The 18,269-nt window shown below is 43.4% G+C and overlaps 2 protein-coding genes, 1 long non-coding RNA gene and 1 pseudogene across 14 annotated transcripts; 1 reads left to right on the top strand and 3 right to left on the bottom strand.

Annotated features, from left to right (window-relative positions):
- Window positions 1-221: 221 nt before the first annotated feature.
- On the bottom strand, window positions 222-2,910 carry LOC120662102 (pre-rRNA-processing protein ESF2-like). 2 transcript variants are annotated; one of them, XM_039941196.1, is made up of 7 exons: window positions 2,462-2,907; window positions 2,059-2,110; window positions 1,773-1,840; window positions 1,497-1,586; window positions 1,193-1,323; window positions 613-747; window positions 222-531 (listed from the first exon to the last, which is right to left on the bottom strand). In XM_039941196.1, exons 1-7 carry the CDS (start codon window positions 2,739-2,741, stop codon window positions 511-513), a joined length of 777 nt encoding a protein of 258 aa, XP_039797130.1. In that variant the 5' UTR covers window positions 2,742-2,907; the 3' UTR covers window positions 222-510. The 2 variants fall into 2 exon arrangements, with proteins under 2 accessions (XP_039797130.1, XP_039797131.1); XM_039941197.1 differs by lacking the exon at window positions 1,497-1,586 and having other exon boundaries at window positions 2,462-2,910.
- A 1,407-nt stretch (window positions 2,911-4,317) lies between these two features.
- LOC120662099 lies at window positions 4,318-12,282 on the bottom strand. 11 transcript variants are annotated; one of them, XR_005670184.1, is made up of 6 exons: window positions 11,617-12,282; window positions 9,874-11,266; window positions 9,095-9,261; window positions 5,765-8,848; window positions 5,588-5,663; window positions 4,318-4,783 (listed from the first exon to the last, which is right to left on the bottom strand). It is a non-coding gene; the product is annotated as an uncharacterized LOC120662099 (long non-coding RNA). The 11 variants fall into 11 exon arrangements; XR_005670187.1 differs by having other exon boundaries at window positions 4,319-4,783; window positions 6,044-8,848; XR_005670191.1 differs by lacking the exon at window positions 4,318-4,783 and having other exon boundaries at window positions 4,795-5,663; window positions 5,765-6,908; window positions 8,595-8,848.
- A 1,719-nt stretch (window positions 12,283-14,001) lies between these two features.
- LOC120662096 (elongation factor 1-beta-like) lies at window positions 14,002-16,082 on the bottom strand. The gene is made up of 6 exons (XM_039941192.1): window positions 15,873-16,082; window positions 15,534-15,650; window positions 15,361-15,445; window positions 14,817-14,922; window positions 14,576-14,689; window positions 14,002-14,500 (listed from the first exon to the last, which is right to left on the bottom strand). The coding sequence occupies exons 1-6, from the start codon at window positions 15,956-15,958 to the stop codon at window positions 14,337-14,339; spliced, it is 672 nt and encodes a 223-aa protein (XP_039797126.1). The 5' UTR covers window positions 15,959-16,082; the 3' UTR covers window positions 14,002-14,336.
- A 161-nt stretch (window positions 16,083-16,243) lies between these two features.
- Window positions 16,244-18,219, top strand: LOC120662094 (annotated as a pseudogene).
- The last annotated feature ends 50 nt before the right edge of the window (window positions 18,220-18,269 follow it).

Genomic DNA, 18,269 nt, shown 5'->3' with positions numbered 1-18,269 from the left:
TCTTATGGCTGGATCTGCGGTCCATGAAGATCGTGAGGTGCACCTGGGATACCCGGATCAGCAACACAACCATGTATTTCCCCTGTGAGATGCTCTCGACTTGGGTTCCAACTTTTAGTAGTAGCTTGTAATTCATATATTCTTGAATTAGATTCAGTTCAAGATACTGCTAGCCCGCAAAATAGCTGAAGTACTGAAATCTCAGCCGAGATAAAAAGCCAAAGACAACACTCATGGTACATGTTTCAACTAGTAGAAAATAGCAGGAGTTTCAGTTTTACATTCAGCGCCGGCAACAGCTAGCAATCCTCTTACATTCACTGCTAGGTGCCAGAAAACCTTCCAGGGCATATCAGCAGTACAAGAGGTTTCTCTAAGTTCCTCTACTTAGCAAATAATAATGATAATAACATGACTTAATCTACAAACAAAATTGGAAGCACTATGAACTCATGATCTTGTGCAGTATCAGTTCAGCATGCACCAACCACGCTGAGAGATAAAAAGCGGTCATGATGAACCACCAAATACCTGCAGTACCATGATGTGTGTCAGAACACTGGTGAAGACAAGAAATTTTCAAGGTGGATTTCCATAAGAGCTTCAACTTACACCGGCTAAAATGTCATTTGAAAGCTTTGATTTAGTTTTGGCTTCAGTCTCCCCAACTGGTTTCTTCTGAGGAATTGGACGGGCAGTTTTTGTTTCAACAACATTACCGGCTTCTGCTCCTTCTGTCTTCTGCTTCTGTTTCAAGGACAAGAAGTTTATAAGACAATCCAGTCAAATAAAAATGTTTCTAAGATAAGAGTTGTGGGCAAGTCACAAGCGCTTGTATTAAATAACCAAATAACCGCTGCAGTAGTAGTCCTTTGCGACGTCCTCTAGTATAGGGGGGCATGATTCAACCACAATAATTTTTAGAATTTCATTGCTAAACTCAGTCCTAAACAGCATTTAACAATACAACAATCAATTCGTCCATAATCCATGCAAGAATGAGGTCAGGTATTTTAAGCACCATTGACTATTTTCCCTTTGTGGATTAAATAGTACGGAACCAATGAGCAAATGCTCCAATAGGAGTATAGAGTAGGAACCACAAACATGCAGGCCACAATGCCTAGTTCCAACATATAAACAGTAATGCAAAAAAAATTTGATATCATGCAGTATGCAGAACATGACCAACCTTTTTCCTACGCTCTTGAATATGTTTCACTGCACGAGATTTTTCAAGTTTCGACAGGTAATGATCACGTTGTTTCTTTGCTGCTGCTATCTCCAAGGTTAATTTCTGCTCTCTGATATGAGTTTTCTCAGCTGCATTATATTCAAAGGATAAGGCAACCTAGAAAAATCTTCTAATTATCAAGCACTTCAATAGAATTTTATATAATCATAAATTATTACAACAACAACAAAGCCTTTTGTCCCAAGCGAGTTGGGGTAGGCTATATAATCATAAATTATTGTAGTTTAGAATTTTCACGTACCCATTTCACCAACCAGGTCATCCCATTTGAACTTCCTGAGGTATTTAATGTTCCAAATGTCATAATAAAATGTGGACCTCTTCTTTCCACCTAAGAAAGTAAATCATTAGCAAAGATTATTGCCTGGTGATTGCCAACGAAAACAAAAGCTCTAGAACAAACAGACTACGATTTTCATGCAAGAACTATACATCTAATACCTCTTCAAACAGCTAACCATATATACACTACCAACAGATAATAGCAAAAAAGAATAAAATGTCAATGAGAACACACCTATTTGTTCACCATTAAGAAGATTAGCCACTCTCTTGGCAACGCTTTTCTTTGCAAATTCAATCCACCTAAAAGAAGAATGAGTACATGCAAAAAAAAAATGAAGAGAACACTAGTAAATAATTTGAGGCTTTGGTGAAACTGTCCACAAATGTAATAAAGGTGGTGTTGATATGAATATTTGCACATGTTTCACTGCTATCTAGAGTAACATTTCAGATACAGAATCCAAAGTTCTCCAAAGCAGTGCATCTCTCCCTTTTTTGGTGTCCTGTCCAAAACATACCCTTCCGAGTAAGCCTTTGCTTTAACAGTAGTATGCTTACGATGACCTTGACCTGAAGGATGGACATGGCAGACATTAGTATATATAAGAGCAGCTTATTGGTCCAGCAACATGTACTTCAATTAGCATGGAAATCATAGCTAAAATCATAAAAGCAGCAGAAACGCAAGTAGCACAAGCCTCTTCAATAAAAGAGGAACCATGCTTTGCCGCAGCAAACTAAAAAACAAATCATGCATTGTGTGACTATATCTAACTGAATCAGTCGATGGAAACCATCCATGCCACAAGAGTTTATCTACGGGACACATTAAGCTCCTGAAATAGGCACTACGCTGTGCAGTGATCCCACCAAAATTTGCAGCTATTATGTACGCGAGCGTCGATTCCGCGGATTGCTTACCTTCGGGCACGAGGTAAATCCTGAGCACCTCGCCGTACTTGGAGAGCATCTGGCGGATGTGCGACGGGTTCATGTGCGGCGGGACGCGGCTGAGGTAGCACACCCCGCGCTTGCCGAACCCGCCCAGGCTCTTCCCCAGCCGCTTCCTCTTGCCCCCTGCTCCTGCTCCTGCTCCTCCTTCCTCGTCTTCGCTTCCAAGTCCTTGGTCGTCCTGCTCCTCGTCTAGGAAGTCACCTTCCTCCTCGTCCGTGAACTGGTCCCTCTCGGTGGGTTCCGCCATGGCTAACTGGCTCCGGCGACAGGTAGAGAGCGTGTGTGCGTGCGCCTGTGGCGGCGGTCGCCCTAGGTGCGGGGGCGAAGCGACCTGCACGGCGGGCCGCGGGTGGCAGAGGGGCGCGGTGGGAACGGCGGTGTGGAGTGGCGGCGATGGGGTTCGGTGGGCGGTGGCTAGAGGAGAAAGACGGAAATAACTAGTTGGGCTTCGTGGGCCCCCAGAGAAGAGATCTCCGGTGAAAATTGGTTCTGTTGCTTATCGGGTCTGGGATGGGCTAAAAGGTAGTTCGGCTCTGAGGTTTTACAAGCCTGGGGCAGTCTTACGGTCGACCCCCAGAAGTTCCTACCGTGGATTTTCCGACCGTTTATTTTTTTATTTTAATAAATTTTTTGTCGTTTTCTGATTTTCAGAAAAAAAATTCAAGGAAAAAAGTTTGAAAAAAAAGAGACACAAAATTTTGACGAGAAAAATTTAAGAAGCAAATTGAGAACAATTGAAGAGGGAAATTTTGCGTCCAGAAAAAAGTTTTAGGTAAAATATTTTTGCTTCCAAAACAAAAAAAACTCAAGGTAAATAAAATTGCATCCAAAAAATAAAAGAACTTTGGTAATTTTTTTATTTGGGAATTTTTTTACACAACTTTGCATCCACAAAATAAAAAAGAAAAAAAATAATGCCACACCCGGGGGCTCGCCACCGCCGCCGGGGGCGAGCGCCCGCGTCGCAGGTGGAGCTCCCCGCGGCCGCCGCCGCCACGCCGAGGATGCAAGAGGAAGGAGAAGGGGCACGGGGATGGATATGAGGGGGAACGGAGGAAGGAGAAAGGGCATGGGGGCTGCGGTTGGAAGGAGAAAGGGGCGTGGGGGCGCTGCGGGATCCAGATGGACAACAGCAATAAAGAGGTGGGTAGTGGGTGGCGGACTCCGCCACGTGAGAGCACCGTTGAAAAAATCGACCACTGGAAGGGAAAGTTACGGGCGAAGGTAAAATTGGGGTACCTGCAATGACCAAAAATACGAAATCATAAATACGAAATCAAATCTCCTCAACAAGAGAGGCTCGAGGAATTGATCTGAAGACTACACTATGTCCACTTTTGCTGCAGGTTGCTGAGGATGGTACAATCACCTCTTCTCCAAAATCAAGGACAGCAAGAAATCTGTTGGCATATTATAAAATGGGAGGATAACACGTGTCAAATTTGTCAGGGTGCCTCGGCGGCGTTGATCAAGGTGGTTACATTATTGTGGACTCTCTACATGGTCGGAAAGAAATGTAGTGAGGGTAGATGTTGTTGTAAGAAGGTTCCTGCAGGTGGATCTGGGGGCTCGCGCCCTGCGCGACTCAATTCGGAGCTGTGTTAATTCAAACGTGCGGCATCGCACGTGTCTGAAGAACAATGTCATGAAAAGTAGCCACGCTAAATTTTAATTGCAACAAATATTTTTGAGAAACTATATATATGATGAAAACAAGCAACGAGGTCTCAATTGTGGTGAAAACAGACAAAATATTTGAAACATGAAAAAAATATAATTATAAAAATAGGTAATTGGTATGTATAAGATAATGTATAATAGTATGTATAAGTATATAATTATAAAAATATATTCAAAACATGATACCGCTACGAATACGGTTGCTTTTCTAATAATGCATTGCATTCTATTCGCTGCAAACTTACGGGATAACACTCCAATAGCCCTCGCCGAGTAGGAGGCCAAGTTGCATTCTTCCCTAGGGCCTCGACAGGCAACATCTAGCTTGCCGCATGCTTTCCCACCGCTCGATGGCCATGCCTCCCCGTCCGCACCACTGCTCACCTCATATATGCATCACCGCATGCTTCCTGTATTGTCGAACACTTTCATTATCGATGCATGCTGCTCAATTGCCATCGTGAATAGTCATAAGCCACTGACACCGAGCCATCGCGTGCAACGATAGAAGTGTAATAAACCATGGCCATGTGCATGTGTTATATGCACATGACCAAATAAAGCCATTGTCATTTCTTCTGCAAATCTGCCAGGCGCAATGCCTCCGTACTGCATACAAGTTCAATACCCATTAATGTCATGCCTATGGAGTAGACATGAATTTTTCTTTTAGCAAAACAATTTTGATGTTCGATGTATTCAATTATATTCAAATTTTAGAAATCTTGTGAGCTGCACTATCTGTCTTTGATCGGTAAAATCTATCATCTTTTATTTCAACTATAATATAAAATATAATTCTTGCCTACATTACCTGTTTTACTTATTTATTTAATTATTTCTTAATTATATCTTGATGACATCACTCTTGCACAATATTTAATTACTAATTCCCATTTACTTCCTAATTTCAAAACTGTCCCTTAAATCCATATAACTTAGTTTTTTGTTTATATTATTGCCTGCGTGCCAACCTTTAGTTTAAATGCTTGGCAAAAATTTTTAGACTACACTAATCACACGAGATAGGACAAATTTGGACCTGCCACTCTTGCTGAAAGAACTTCAAGTTATGCTGGTACTACTCCTAGTTTCAAGTTATGCTATTACTACTTCTAGTTTCAAGTAATGCTATTATTATTCCCATCCCAGCTTTATCCAAAGACATGTTATAAGTGTCAGTGGCTCCAAGTTTCTCAAATATTACTACCAATCACTCTGGATGTTAAAAAGAGCATTGACTATTGAGTACCAATTTCCCAGACATCTCTACTCAGTCACAATATCAGGAAATTAACTTTAGCTTGTTGGTATGTTGAGACAGTATTGCTGGGACTCCTACTGTCATGGCTCAGTTCTTTTACTCTCTAAAATTCTGCACAGGAAAATGGGAGAACAAAGTAAATAAGTTACCACAAGGAAAAAAGGTTCATCAATTTCAGGTGCTAACTTGAGAAGCATTGTCACAAGAATATGAAGTTCCCACTACCTGTTAAATGTCAAACCAAATAATATAGAAGTGAGATCACCACTCATGAATACTCATTGAAGATGGATATTGTATGCATCAGAATGTATGAAGCTTCTCACATGATAGTATAGGACAATTGACATGAAATCTTTGATAAATGGCAGAGATTCGATATCCCCTAAAGATGTTCACAACGCAATCAAGCAACAGGAAAACCAGCTTCATAATATAGACAGCGGGCTAGAAATGTTGCCATGAAAACAGTATGCATTTATCACTGGCCAGCTCCAAAACAAAAATAGTGTGGATTGATTAAATGACATGTGAAATCGTTAAAAGAGCAAAATGAAATGAGGTATTTCTTTCCTATGAACATCCTCTCCTATTATGCAAATCACCTTCTTCCTCTATCGATTTCACATTTTCACTGCTATTCCTCAGGCGAAGCACAAAAATCACAAATTCCATTCGCAGGCTGATCACTTTAGTCAATGCCCCACTTGTAGTCCTCGTCTCCGGTGGTGACCAAGCTCCTTCACCGGGCGGCCAGGGCCAACACAGCTTACACTTCCTTCACGAGGGCAGGGCTGCTGCTCAAATTCAGGGTAACCTTAGGTAATCAGATCATGTGGTATTTGTTTTAAAGTAAACCTTGGATAGTAATTTTGAGTTAAGGCCCATCTTCCTCAATTATAAAAATAAATTGATAACTAAGCTAAACAATATTCATGTAGAAAAGGAGGGAGTATAAAATTTAGCTGACATCTCTTTAAAGTATATCGATTGTAGTAAAAAGAGATGTGGTCACCCAAATTTCATGAAATACACCCCGGAGATTAGTTCTGCCGATTGATTTTATACCCATATTTCATATTGTTTTTGTCAGAAAATGAATTGTTCATCTTATTTGCAAATAAAAAATTGAACGTCTCAGTAACCCAAAATTAAAATTTGATTGATATTAGCATGTGAAATTGCTAAACTGGACAATAACATCCACATCGGGAGAATTAAATGTCCATTACCACTGACAAAAGAAAACTTTTGATAACACTGGTCCATAAAATTGAAACTTGATAACACTGATCGAGAGATCACATAAAGTGATTATAATTTGGCATGAATGCTATAAACTTCAAAATTGCTCAAAACTGAAAATTGGGTGCAGGCCTGCAGGGTGGCAGGCGAGACCATGGCAACAAAACTGATATTGATCTATATCCTTCTCTTAATTTTCTTCCCTTGCAACGGAAGCGAAGAAGCCTGCCATTGTCATGTGGTTAGACCAGCATTATTTTCATATTAAAACTAATACGTAAACCCATGAGTATCTTTCAATTTCTAAACAATAACCAGCTAAAAGTTTCAACACAAAAAAGTGCTAAGTTACTATTTGCAAGAAATTGACCAAGCTATGACATACCAGATAATGAAGAAATCACAAGCCAATATATCTTATGATCAGTGATAAAGATCTCAAATAGACCGTTTCCCTTACTTCACCTAAATACTCTTATCTTCCTATAGAAAAGGTTCAAAAGCTGTAGTATTCTATAGGGAGCTGCACTGAGCTGATCAATTTCTACAAAGAATAGCCAGAACAGAAGGATCTTAGAGAGGACACCATGTGCAGGTCTCCTGCTAACTTGTTGGATGGCTGCATCAGTGCTCCGCTCCTTGCTGAGCTTCATTTGTAGTTAATCCAATACGCAAACACCAAGTTGTGAATGCCAAATGAAACAGAATATAGGATTGGATCACCCAAACGAACAATAGACACAATGCGCCACCAACGTTGTCCTCATCCCTCAAACACATCATAGCCTGGCATCGGTCTCCTGCAGAGTGGTGTCGAGGAGAGCCCCACGCTAATGCAGCTCCCCATCAACATGGATTTTTCCCATTGTTTTGGTTCCTTATAGTATATATATATAGATTCTACTATGCAAACAAATTGTGATGAAATTTAAAATAAAAAGGAGAAACATAAACCATCTATATCTAAAACAGTAAGCCAAAGGAGGTATAATGGTTATTTATCAGCAAAACTTCACAATTGAGATTTCAGATATTCCGTTGTGAAGATATGAGGAAAATACTTAGGTTCTTTGTATCTAAACTTTTCAGGATCAATCCTTCCACCAAAGGCATGGAAAGTACATTAATAAAAAGGCAAGCAGTATCAGAATGTGTAGTGCCATTTCAATGTGTTGCAGTTGCTTCAAAACCAACCAGCACTGCACCTCTAGATTTGGATTTTGGACAACCACTTCATATGCACTGTATCATGGTTACCCCTTTCCAACAAAGATTTTGGACAACCACTTCATTAAACGACATATAATTGCAGTTAATAATAATAAGCATCAGTGCATATATATACCAGCTGCTAAAGCTTCCAAGCAAGGATCCAGAATTGGGCGATAATTTACATTAATTGAATGGGAGGGCTTGAAGTTTACAAATCCAAAAAGAGTCTACATGAAAATAGGCTAGTCACAAAGTTGAAACAAACACTACAAATAGCACTATTAAAGTTAAGTTGTTATTTTATCTTGATAAAACATGATAAATTTTCCAAGGGTGCATTAAAAAAATGCCAAGCTATCAGTCCAGGAAACTATGCTACAGAATTATAGATAACAGCAAAAAAATGACATATAACACCATCTGTCATTTACAAAGCACCACACTATTACTGGACATTATAACATATTTTGATTTGGACAACATAACATAACTTGGTTTGGACATCCTAACATATCTTGATCTACAGGTGAATTGCTCAGCAACTCAACAAAGGCAATGGCTCAATGCAACAAGGAAAGAACATCACTTTGTATTTGACAATCAAATATTATATTGCAATAACACACATTTGCATAGCAGGAAGCAAATTAACATTCCAACATTGAGTGAGGGAGAGAGAACGTACGCAGTATTGATTACCTTGTGGAAGGCAAGGTTTTTGGCATGTTCCCCGCGAGAACGCACACCCGGCGCAGCGCAATCTCGAAGGAGTTGGCGAGGCTGTCGACGACGATAACGCGGAATACCGCGGTGACGAGCTAAGCTGCAGCACGGTGTGGCCCGCCCCGCCCGTCTGCCCGTGACCAGCACCGCCCTGCCGCTGCACTCGCTCGGCCCCGCCTCCGTCGCTGCCACGGCCATCATGAGAATTCCTCTGTTCATTTTTTATTTTCCTGAATATGTACACCATGGTCGTGTAAAATAGCACATATATGTTAAAGTAGAATCAAGTAATAGGAAAAATACTGTTTGATCATTTTTATTAAGAAAATGAACAGTAGAATATATTGTGATCAGACAAGAAGGCTTTAAGCTGAGATGAAATGTAGAATATATTCCATGTCTTAAAGTATACATATCACATTTAACCATATTTTCTTTAGGGTTTAGGGTCATTACTGGTGCTGGTCAGGGTTTACCTGTGATGACAACAATACTTCAGTATAAAGACCAGGCAAGAGGTAGGAACACCATCGTAACAGAAAGCAGACTCGTACATTTAAAGGCACATTTGTACAAGCTTTAAAAAAAATAGACCTCATAGCTATGCCAATGCCTCCCATCAACATATTTGACATTGCCATACCTAAAAAGGTGAAAAAAATCAGTGAGGGAGATGATAAAAGTTAAACTATAAGAAAATTTATTCGAAAAGGACACGAGTTAAGCATGAGGGTCTATATGCCACTCACAATTTAGCAGACTTGCAATCAGCTTACAGTCTACCAGACAACAACAACAACAACAACAACAACAACAACAACATAGCCTTTTTTCCCAAGCAAGTTGGGGTAGGCAGCTTACAGTCTACCAGAGGTGCTGCTAAAAATATTCGGGGTGAGCCCAAGTCCCCTAAAACCACGAACACTATGCTGAGATGGTTTTGTTTTCAACAGAAGCAAACAACACATATGGAGAATAAAAAAATAGGTCAGTTGGCCAAAGCAGATTATTGAGCTTTTTGAGAACTAATAAATAACCTGAGTACAAAATGAATTATGATCACAGGAGAGGAAGACATGAAACATCATTTGATTCTACAAATTTATTAGAAACCTGAAGTTTGCAAACAATATTTCACAGAGATCAAGCATTATCAATGCACAATATTTCACAGAGATCAAGCATTGTCAATGCAGTGAAAGTAGGGAATGCAGTAAATGTGTTTGACTGAAGTGTGCAAACAATGATTTCTCACAGGCTTGATAAACATGTATGCATGCCTCCTGATAGCATGTATCCCTTGCTCCAAGCAATGGACCAAGTCATCTTCATCTAAACAGAACAAAAATCCATGAGTAACCACAAGGAGATCTTATTAGTTAGGAAAAAAAACATTAACTCTGGAGTAATCTGCTTTTTAGAACCAAAACAAGAAGTCATTCGAAAACAACCATTTTCTTATTCTAACTAAAGTACAGTGAAGAAGCCACTAAAAAGTATTACCAGACTTATGTGCATCTGCATAAAAATCCACCTTCTAGCAGACTCCTATTCAATAGATCAGTGAAGCATTTCCTCCTTGATGACTTCAATAATAATGATCTATGTCACTATCATGTTGACAGATGAGCCAGGCATTGCTCCCTGATGACTTGAAATTTCTTTTCTAACACTCAATACACTTGACTTGAGTACAGTTTCTTTTCTTGAGACATGACCTAGCACCACTTTCTTCAAAAGTAATCAGAGTGCCCAAACCACTAATGTGTGAATTATCTCTTGGTACACACAAAATTGCGAAAGGGAGCTAAAAAATTATTTTCACTCAAATCATAGTTTGACTGAAATTTCTTTTCTAATACTCAATACACTTAATGTGTGAACCAACTCATTCATTATGAATGAGTTATTAGACAGAAAGGTGGGAAGTAAAAAAGAAGACTGACCTGAATGTAAAACTTCAGTTTCAATGGGAATGATTGCTGCCACAGTAGTGTGACCAGAACTAATATGTGACCAATACTGATCACAGAAAATAAGTTTATAAATTGTAAAAAAGAATGTTTAAATCACTCAAACATAGATCATGTTGTAAAATTATTCAAAAAGACTACCTCTTTAGTCTATGCGAAAACTGAGACTGAAACTCATGTTAGTGGTTGCTAAGATCTGTACATTTATTGTAGTAAAAGCGGACATGTTACATACAACACATGTGAAATGCCAAGCAAATTTCCACAGTAGCATGAAGCAGAATAATATTGTTTAACAAAGTAAGTACTATGCTCCAGCAATTAAACATAATGGAATGCAAGTGAAATGCCAAGCTAGAAATGTAGAGGAGAGGAGGAAATGGAATTGCTTAGAGATATTTTCTACATCTACATCAAGTAAATTCTAAGAAAAATACAAGCAGGTTAGGATGCAGTAAAGAAGACATACTTGCCTTCTGCACTTGCAGGAACCAACCCATGTCCTTGAAATTTCACTCCTGCTCCCCATTTGAACTTCCCACCTCCTCCTCTTTTGCCGCCACAGCACTGGAGCTCTCTGATTGGGCAATATACTTGAAGCCGCCATCGTAGTCAGATGTCGTTGGAACATCCGGATCATTTCTGAAGCACGAGACAGTGCCGCAATCTCCATTCCTAAACGTTCAAAGAAAAAAGAGAAAGAATAGGCCCGAATTATTCCAAGAATAAAAAATGCCCAATGAGGAATAGATTGGCTAGGTAGATAACATTCATCAGGCGATGAGCAAAACTGCAGTTCTGAGAAGTGAGAACGAACTGGACATATTAACCACTATAGTATAGGAGCTCACAAATCGACAGTCAGCAAACACAACAAACATGGGAGACTGGAACCCAGATTCAACCAGCAAAATGCAAAATTAAACAAATCCAACAACGTAAGAGGGCAAGGTACTGCTATAATGAAGGTTTAGCTGCGCCCAATACACGCGCCAAGGTAGAATCGAGTGGTTGGAGCGTCGTACCTTGGCTGGAGCTGCTCTCCAACTCCGAGGCCCGAAGCCGAATGGGGGCCGTAGAGAGAGGGGAGAGAGGAAGGAGGCGGAGGACATGGGTGGGGCGGGATAGAGGAGACGCCACGGCCGACGGCTCCGGGGAGGACGCGGATGAGGACGGGGTCCTCAGTGGCGGCGCCAGAGCCGGAGAGGCCCTCGCCCACGGCGGCCAGGGTCGGCGGACTGCGGCGCGGTGCCGGTGCCAGGGTCGGCGCCGCCGACGAAGATGGGTGGATCAGTGGGTGTGATTCCATGGGCACTGACGGGGAGAGTCCGAGAGTGGGAGAGAGGGGCGGCGTGTGCGGGACCCGCCGCTGGTGCCGGCCTCCTCCGTGAAGTCGCCGCCAGGTACGCGGCCCTCCGATCCCATCCTCCCCTCTCTTGCGTCGATTGTTTCATTCGGCTCATCAGCAATGATGGGTGGATCTAACGCGCATTCCTTGTGAACTCACCAGGGTCGATGACGAAGGCGGCGGGATGGGCGAGCGCGGCCGCGCCATCGTCGTGATGGCCCAGGCGGAGTTCACGCTCGGGAGAGAAGGCGGCGGGATGGGCGAGCGCAGTTCACGCTCGGGAGGAGGCGCTGGAAGTCGGGGTAGGAGCCGGGCGGCGGGGAGGAAAGGGGAAGCCGTAGAACTGTTGCTCATGTTTCATGTAAACTGAATTTAACATCAGCAATCGCTAGTAATAACGAACGTGGAGCCGACACGTCACCGCAAACGCCCAGCTGCTTAATTAATCTCAACAAGAATCCACAATGCATGCTACTGATTTACTTACTCTCGATAAAAGAACTTATATATGTAACAGCAGTTGAATCATCATCACAAGGCCAGCTGCAGATACATGAATAACAGCCTAACCCTCAACTACGACACACTCGTATCATCAAGCTGCTAGTTCATTGATCATTAAAGTGCCTGCCGGCTTGCACTAATTAAGAAAGACTGAGCTCCCAGATCAGATGTGACTGATATTACCACACAGACTCACTAAGTTCCCACGCTGATCAGGAACCGATGGGGGGTTTACCAGAGCAAGGCGAGAGCGATCAGCTGCAGGACGAGGCCGACGAGCTGCCAGGCCACGGAGCTAGCTCTGCTCAAGGCGTCGCAGCTCCGCCAGGTGCCCAGCATGTAGTTGATGTAGACGAGGAGGATGGCGAAGAGCGCCAGGCTCGAGGTGAAGCTCGCCAGGACCGCCAGGACGGAGAGGGCCCGCCGCGCTTCTCCCCGGCGCCCGAGCGGCGGCGCCAGCGCCAGCGCCGCCGCGGCCACCTGGACCGCGCTGCTCCAGGTGAAACTGGAACACTATGGATCCCAAGTGAAATGAGATGGGTCGGCCGATCGTAGATGAGCTTGTTGCTGCTATATATATAGAGAGAAAGAGGAGTGCTGTGTGCGCGGTGTGGTAGCCTCGTAGGTAGAAAGGAGCAGTTGGTAAACTGCTGATCATTCTGATGGGTAAAGACATTTTCTGAATGTTGAGGATACTGCGCTGGTGCACTGGCTAAGGGAAAGCATCGATTTTCTCACAGGTTCAGGAACTTGCCCTGGTAATTTGCTTTCTTTTTCAGGGTCAGTAATTGCAGTTAGGGCCCGTTTGGTAGGGCTTCGGCTCTTCCAAAAACAGCTCCGGCTCTGGCTCTTCAGATGGAGCGGCTTTTCTGGTGGAGTTGGAGCCGTTTTAGAAAATATTTGGCAAAACAGTTCACTTGTTAGATTGATGTGTAAGCCGCGTGAAGCCACGATTTCATGGCTTCACCTTGGCTGTGTAAGCCGCCGACGGCTTCAGAACCGGCTTCACGTGTGAAACAAACGTTTGGGAGGGCTTCACCTGAAGCCGCCGGTGAAGCCCTCCCAAACGGGGCCTTAGCATGGTGTGTACATTCAGATCTTGGCACCTTCGGAAAGCACATATCATGTGTTGATCCTTGTGTCGTCATCGTCATCATCTACTTTGATCTTGCACCTTTGGTCGACACTCATCTACTGCATTCCTATTAACAGTTTGTCCCTGTTTATACATTTCAAACCACTGCAGTATGTGATTTTCAATTACTTCAGCCGTTGCAGTAGGCCACATCCGATCCCTGGGCTACTACGGCCAGCAGGGGCATGCCTCTTGCTCATTAATCGAGTGGGGAACCTAGGCTCCTCGGCACATCAGGAGCTATTAATCAGTAATGTTGTGAGCATGATTGACTGATTAGTGAGTTTTTTTTTTTTTTTGCACAGCCAAGACTCAAACCCGACCTTGGTGATATCTTGTGCATCAGTGCATTAAATGAACACAATCAAACGATCATATAGAGGAAAACATCATCCGCATCAGTTACCACAGAACACCATATCATCATTCCCGCAACTATATGCTATTGCAGACAGAAAAGCAGTATCAGAAACACGTTTCTCATCCTCGTTCAAAACTAGCGTTGCACAGAAAACTGGTGTACATTAGACACAGCACATGTTTCACCGCCCAGCAGTTCAACTATTCAAGATAAACAGATATTCAAAAACCTGGCAGCACTGAACAATAGACTCAGACCCGACAATTTCTATAGCAGAGTAACTAAAAGGGGTAAGAGCTCGCATCCCACGAGAAACTTGAGCGCTTGCCATCATAACCAATCCAGTTCCAAGAGACCAAGACCCCAGCAGCAGATTTAGTGCCCGATAATTGGGATTCTAGATCTTGTTGAAGGCAACAATGTCACAGCTCTGGACATACTCATTGATGGGTGCCTCCATGAGGTGGTCCTCAATCAGACTATCAATGGACACGAGGTCATCCACAATGGTCAACATGATTGTCATCTTCTTGATACCATAACCAACGGGCACAAGCTTTGCTGCAACATTAAAGTGTGTTAGTCACAGGCAAATCTATTAGCTAGCTATGATAGAGACAGATAGAAGTTCCTTACAAGCTCCCCAAGTGAGACCCTCCATCTGGACACTGCGAACAGCCTCCTCAAGCTTCTTCATGTCAGTTTCATCATCCCACGGCTTCACGTCCATCAGGACAGAGGACTTGCCACCTGTATATATATGTATAAGCACACAAACTATGCACAACTGACAAAATCTGGATGTAGCAGTGGCAAGATTGCCCACTGATTTGAGTAAACAACTAGGCTACCACTCCAAACTGAAAATTATGCATACTTTCTTTCTTCTTGGCAGAGGCCTTGGCAGCCGCACGCTCATCAGCAGCCTTCTTATCCTCCTCGGTTTCATCACCGAAAAGATCCAAGTCGTCATCATCATCATCCTACAGTATATCAAACACAATATATTATTAAAACAAATCAACTTAGTAGCATCATATACGAACTGAGGAGCTTCATCATATACTATGAAATCAGGAGATTCATGCCTATCATTGATTCTAGGGTAGTAGGGTACACTTGATTTTACTGCTAGTGGAACTACTGTTTTCAGTTAGCTGGCTTTTGATTGTGGCATGACAAATGCATTGATCTAAGACATCCACATCATGTACACAACTATATAATTTATGAGATAGCTAGATCAATCCAATTTACAGTTACCATGTCAGTCAATGAATAATGCATCTAGAGTACCCACAATGAATTATTCAATAAAGCATACAGTAATAAATCAAATAAAGCAGCGATACTCAATTGCTCAACCATCACAAGTTGATAGAAACAAGGGGCAATATGAAAGGAGGATGGGAACAACAAACCTTAGCAACCTCAGCCGCAGGAGCAGCTGCTGCAGGAGCCGATCCCGCTCCAGGCAGATTCACACCGACACCCTTGCCAGGGAATCTGCAGCAAATGAAACACATTAGCCAACTACACATTAGCCAACCACATCACAAGCATGGATAACGAGCTGCAACACTGGAATTCACACCTGGCAGCAAGAGCCGCGGCGACGGTCTCGTACCATCTGGCAGCATTGGGGAACTCACCACCAGGCTTCGACGGCACCGCCGCAAACACCTTAATGTCGTCCTTGCTGATCGCATCCCTGCAGAAGAAAAAACAATCACCATAAGCAAACACAGCTCGCCCTAAATCACTTGAGAGATTTGCTAAATTCGAAGCTAAAACATCAAGATCTCTTATCACAGTGTATAATCTGGACACCGCGACTCAGCGAGGATCCAAGCAACTAAGCACAAATCTATTCAATCAACAGATCTAATAAGAGCTAGCGCAAGAGTAAGCAAGAGCAATCGATCGGGCTCACCCGGAGACGTAGGTCTTGCCGGCGAGGTGCGCCTCGAGGGCCTTGAGGCCGTCGGCGGTGTGGAGGTCCGAGAAAGTCACGGCCATCGGATCCGTTGAGGACTACGTCGGCTGCGACTTCTCAAGAACGTGAGGAGCGGCGGCGGCGGCTAAAATCTCAAACCCTAGAGATGAAGAGGAGCAAGCCGGGCCGCGCGCCCCGCTTATTTATATCTGGCGGCGCGGGTGCGAGTGGGGCCCGCGTGACAGACTCCCCAACGAGCCGGACACCCGTGCGATCAGGCATCTATGGCGCGGATATTCCGCGGTGGAATGGGGACAATATGGGCCGTCGGATCGGATCTTCGATCAACGGACGGCTCAGATTCTCCCCGCCTCTTTGGATAGCGCCTTCGTCTTCCTCAGCTGCAATGGCACGCCCCACCTTCTCCTCATCTTCTCCGGCGCCGTCCCGTCTTGCTCCATTCCCATGGCGTCGCTCGCCATCACGGCCTTGCACTCGGTAGGCAGCAAGGTCACTGGCGCCACGATCACAAAGCCCTGGAAGCCCGCTAGCCAATGCGCTTGCGTGTCTGGTGGCCATGGAGCGGAGCTGCAGGTTCTGGCCGCCGAGGCTGAGCAGATGGCGGTGAGCGAGGCGCCAAGGATCAGGTGGGATGCGTTCGGGTCCGATCTATCCGAGTCACAGGAGCGATCGATTCGGGGCCTGTCTCCGAAGCTGCCCGATCGCTGCAAGGCCCTGATGACGCGCGTGGTGTGCCTGTCTCCCGGGGATGAGAACCTTGGTACCTTGCTCGCGTACTGGGTGAAGGCAATGAAGCCCAAGAGGGCGGACTGGTTGCTGGTCCTCAAGGAGCTGAAGGCAATGCAGAGCCTGCTGCTTGCTGAGGTTAGTGACACTGACAACAGTGAGCATTTCGCTACCTGACTGTTATAACTCTGAACTTCTGAAGCATTTTTTTTTTCAAAGACTGAACTTTTCAAGTCGTTATGTTGTTTGAGCTGCTTGGATCACTGTAATAACTAGGAAACGCTTCATTTTGAGGTTTTTGAAGTACATAGTGGTTGATATGATCAGTTGGTTCTATATTGCTCAAAGATGGGCTCTTTCAGTGTTGTACCTGGATCAAATGTTCTCTGGTCACTGTTGTGCTTGGATGAAAATTTGAAATGATAGAAATTGACTCCACTATCACGTAGCCTAAAATTGTGAAATTTGTTCTTGGCAAGCGACATGCTCTAATTTACTCTCATCACCTTTATTAGACTTTTGGTTTGTTCCTTGTTCGGTTTCACTGTTACTCTGTTGGCATTGACCTTAATAGTCATGTAATCTAACGTTAGTCATGCATGATTGCTAGGTATTGGAGTATGCGTTGCTGGAGGATTCTTTTGAAGCAAATGTTCGTGACTACACCAAGTTGATCCACATCTATGGCAAGCAGAAGCTGCTGCAGAAAGCTGAGGATGCATTTCATGCCATGAAAGGCAGAGGCTTCCCTTGTGATCAGGTCATGTTGACTGCACTGATGGACATGTACAGTAAGGCTGGAGATCTCACTCGAGCAAAGGAGATTTTCAAAGAAATTATCTTGCTTGGCCTCCCGCTGGATAAGCGCGCATACGGCTCAATGATCATGGCTTATATCAGGGCTGCCATGTTGGACAAAGCAGAAGATATAATCAAAGCAATGGAGGATCAGCAGATATTTGCAGGAAAGGAAGTTTACAAGGCATTACTGAGAGCCTATTCATACAAAGGCGATTCAGATGGGGCACAACGGATTTTCAATGTCATACAATTTGCAGGGGTAGTGCCTAACACAAAGCTCTGTGCCCTCTTGGTGAATGCTTACTGTCTCTCCAATCGAATCAATGAAGCTGTTTGTGTGATCCGAAATATGAGAACAGCAGGATTGACACCTTGTAACAAATGCATTGCCTTGGTCCTGGGTGCTTATGAGAAGGCGAACATGTTGGAAACAGCACTGGAATTTTTGACAGAGCTTGAAGAAAATGGTGTTGTAATTGGTGAAGAGCCTTCTCAGTTGCTTGCTGGGTGGTTCAGAAGGCTTGGGGTAGTTCATGAAGTCGAACAGGTTCTGAAGGGCCTCAGAAGACATGAAAACTAAGCAAATAGTTGCAGTACCAGTGGAATAGGAGTGTCGAAGTCTTAGGAGAACTTGTGCTAGTTTTTTTTTTAACCACTGATAAAGTTGCCTGGAATCAATTACCCATGAAGCGCCTCATAACAAGCTACCTATGTGGAGTAAATTCAGCTATAATATTGCAAAAATGTGGTTGCAAAACTTCACTGCAGCAAAGAAATAAGATAATACATATATACACATTCAGTTTTTTTTATCGTAACTGGCAATGCTACCTTAAAGAACGCCAA

This window comes from Panicum virgatum, chromosome 2N, assembly GCF_016808335.1.
Source record: "Panicum virgatum strain AP13 chromosome 2N, P.virgatum_v5, whole genome shotgun sequence".
Taxonomy (NCBI): domain Eukaryota; kingdom Viridiplantae; phylum Streptophyta; class Magnoliopsida; order Poales; family Poaceae; genus Panicum; species Panicum virgatum.
Note: the sequence above shows the minus strand (reverse complement) of the source record. Positions and strands in the feature narration are given on the sequence as shown.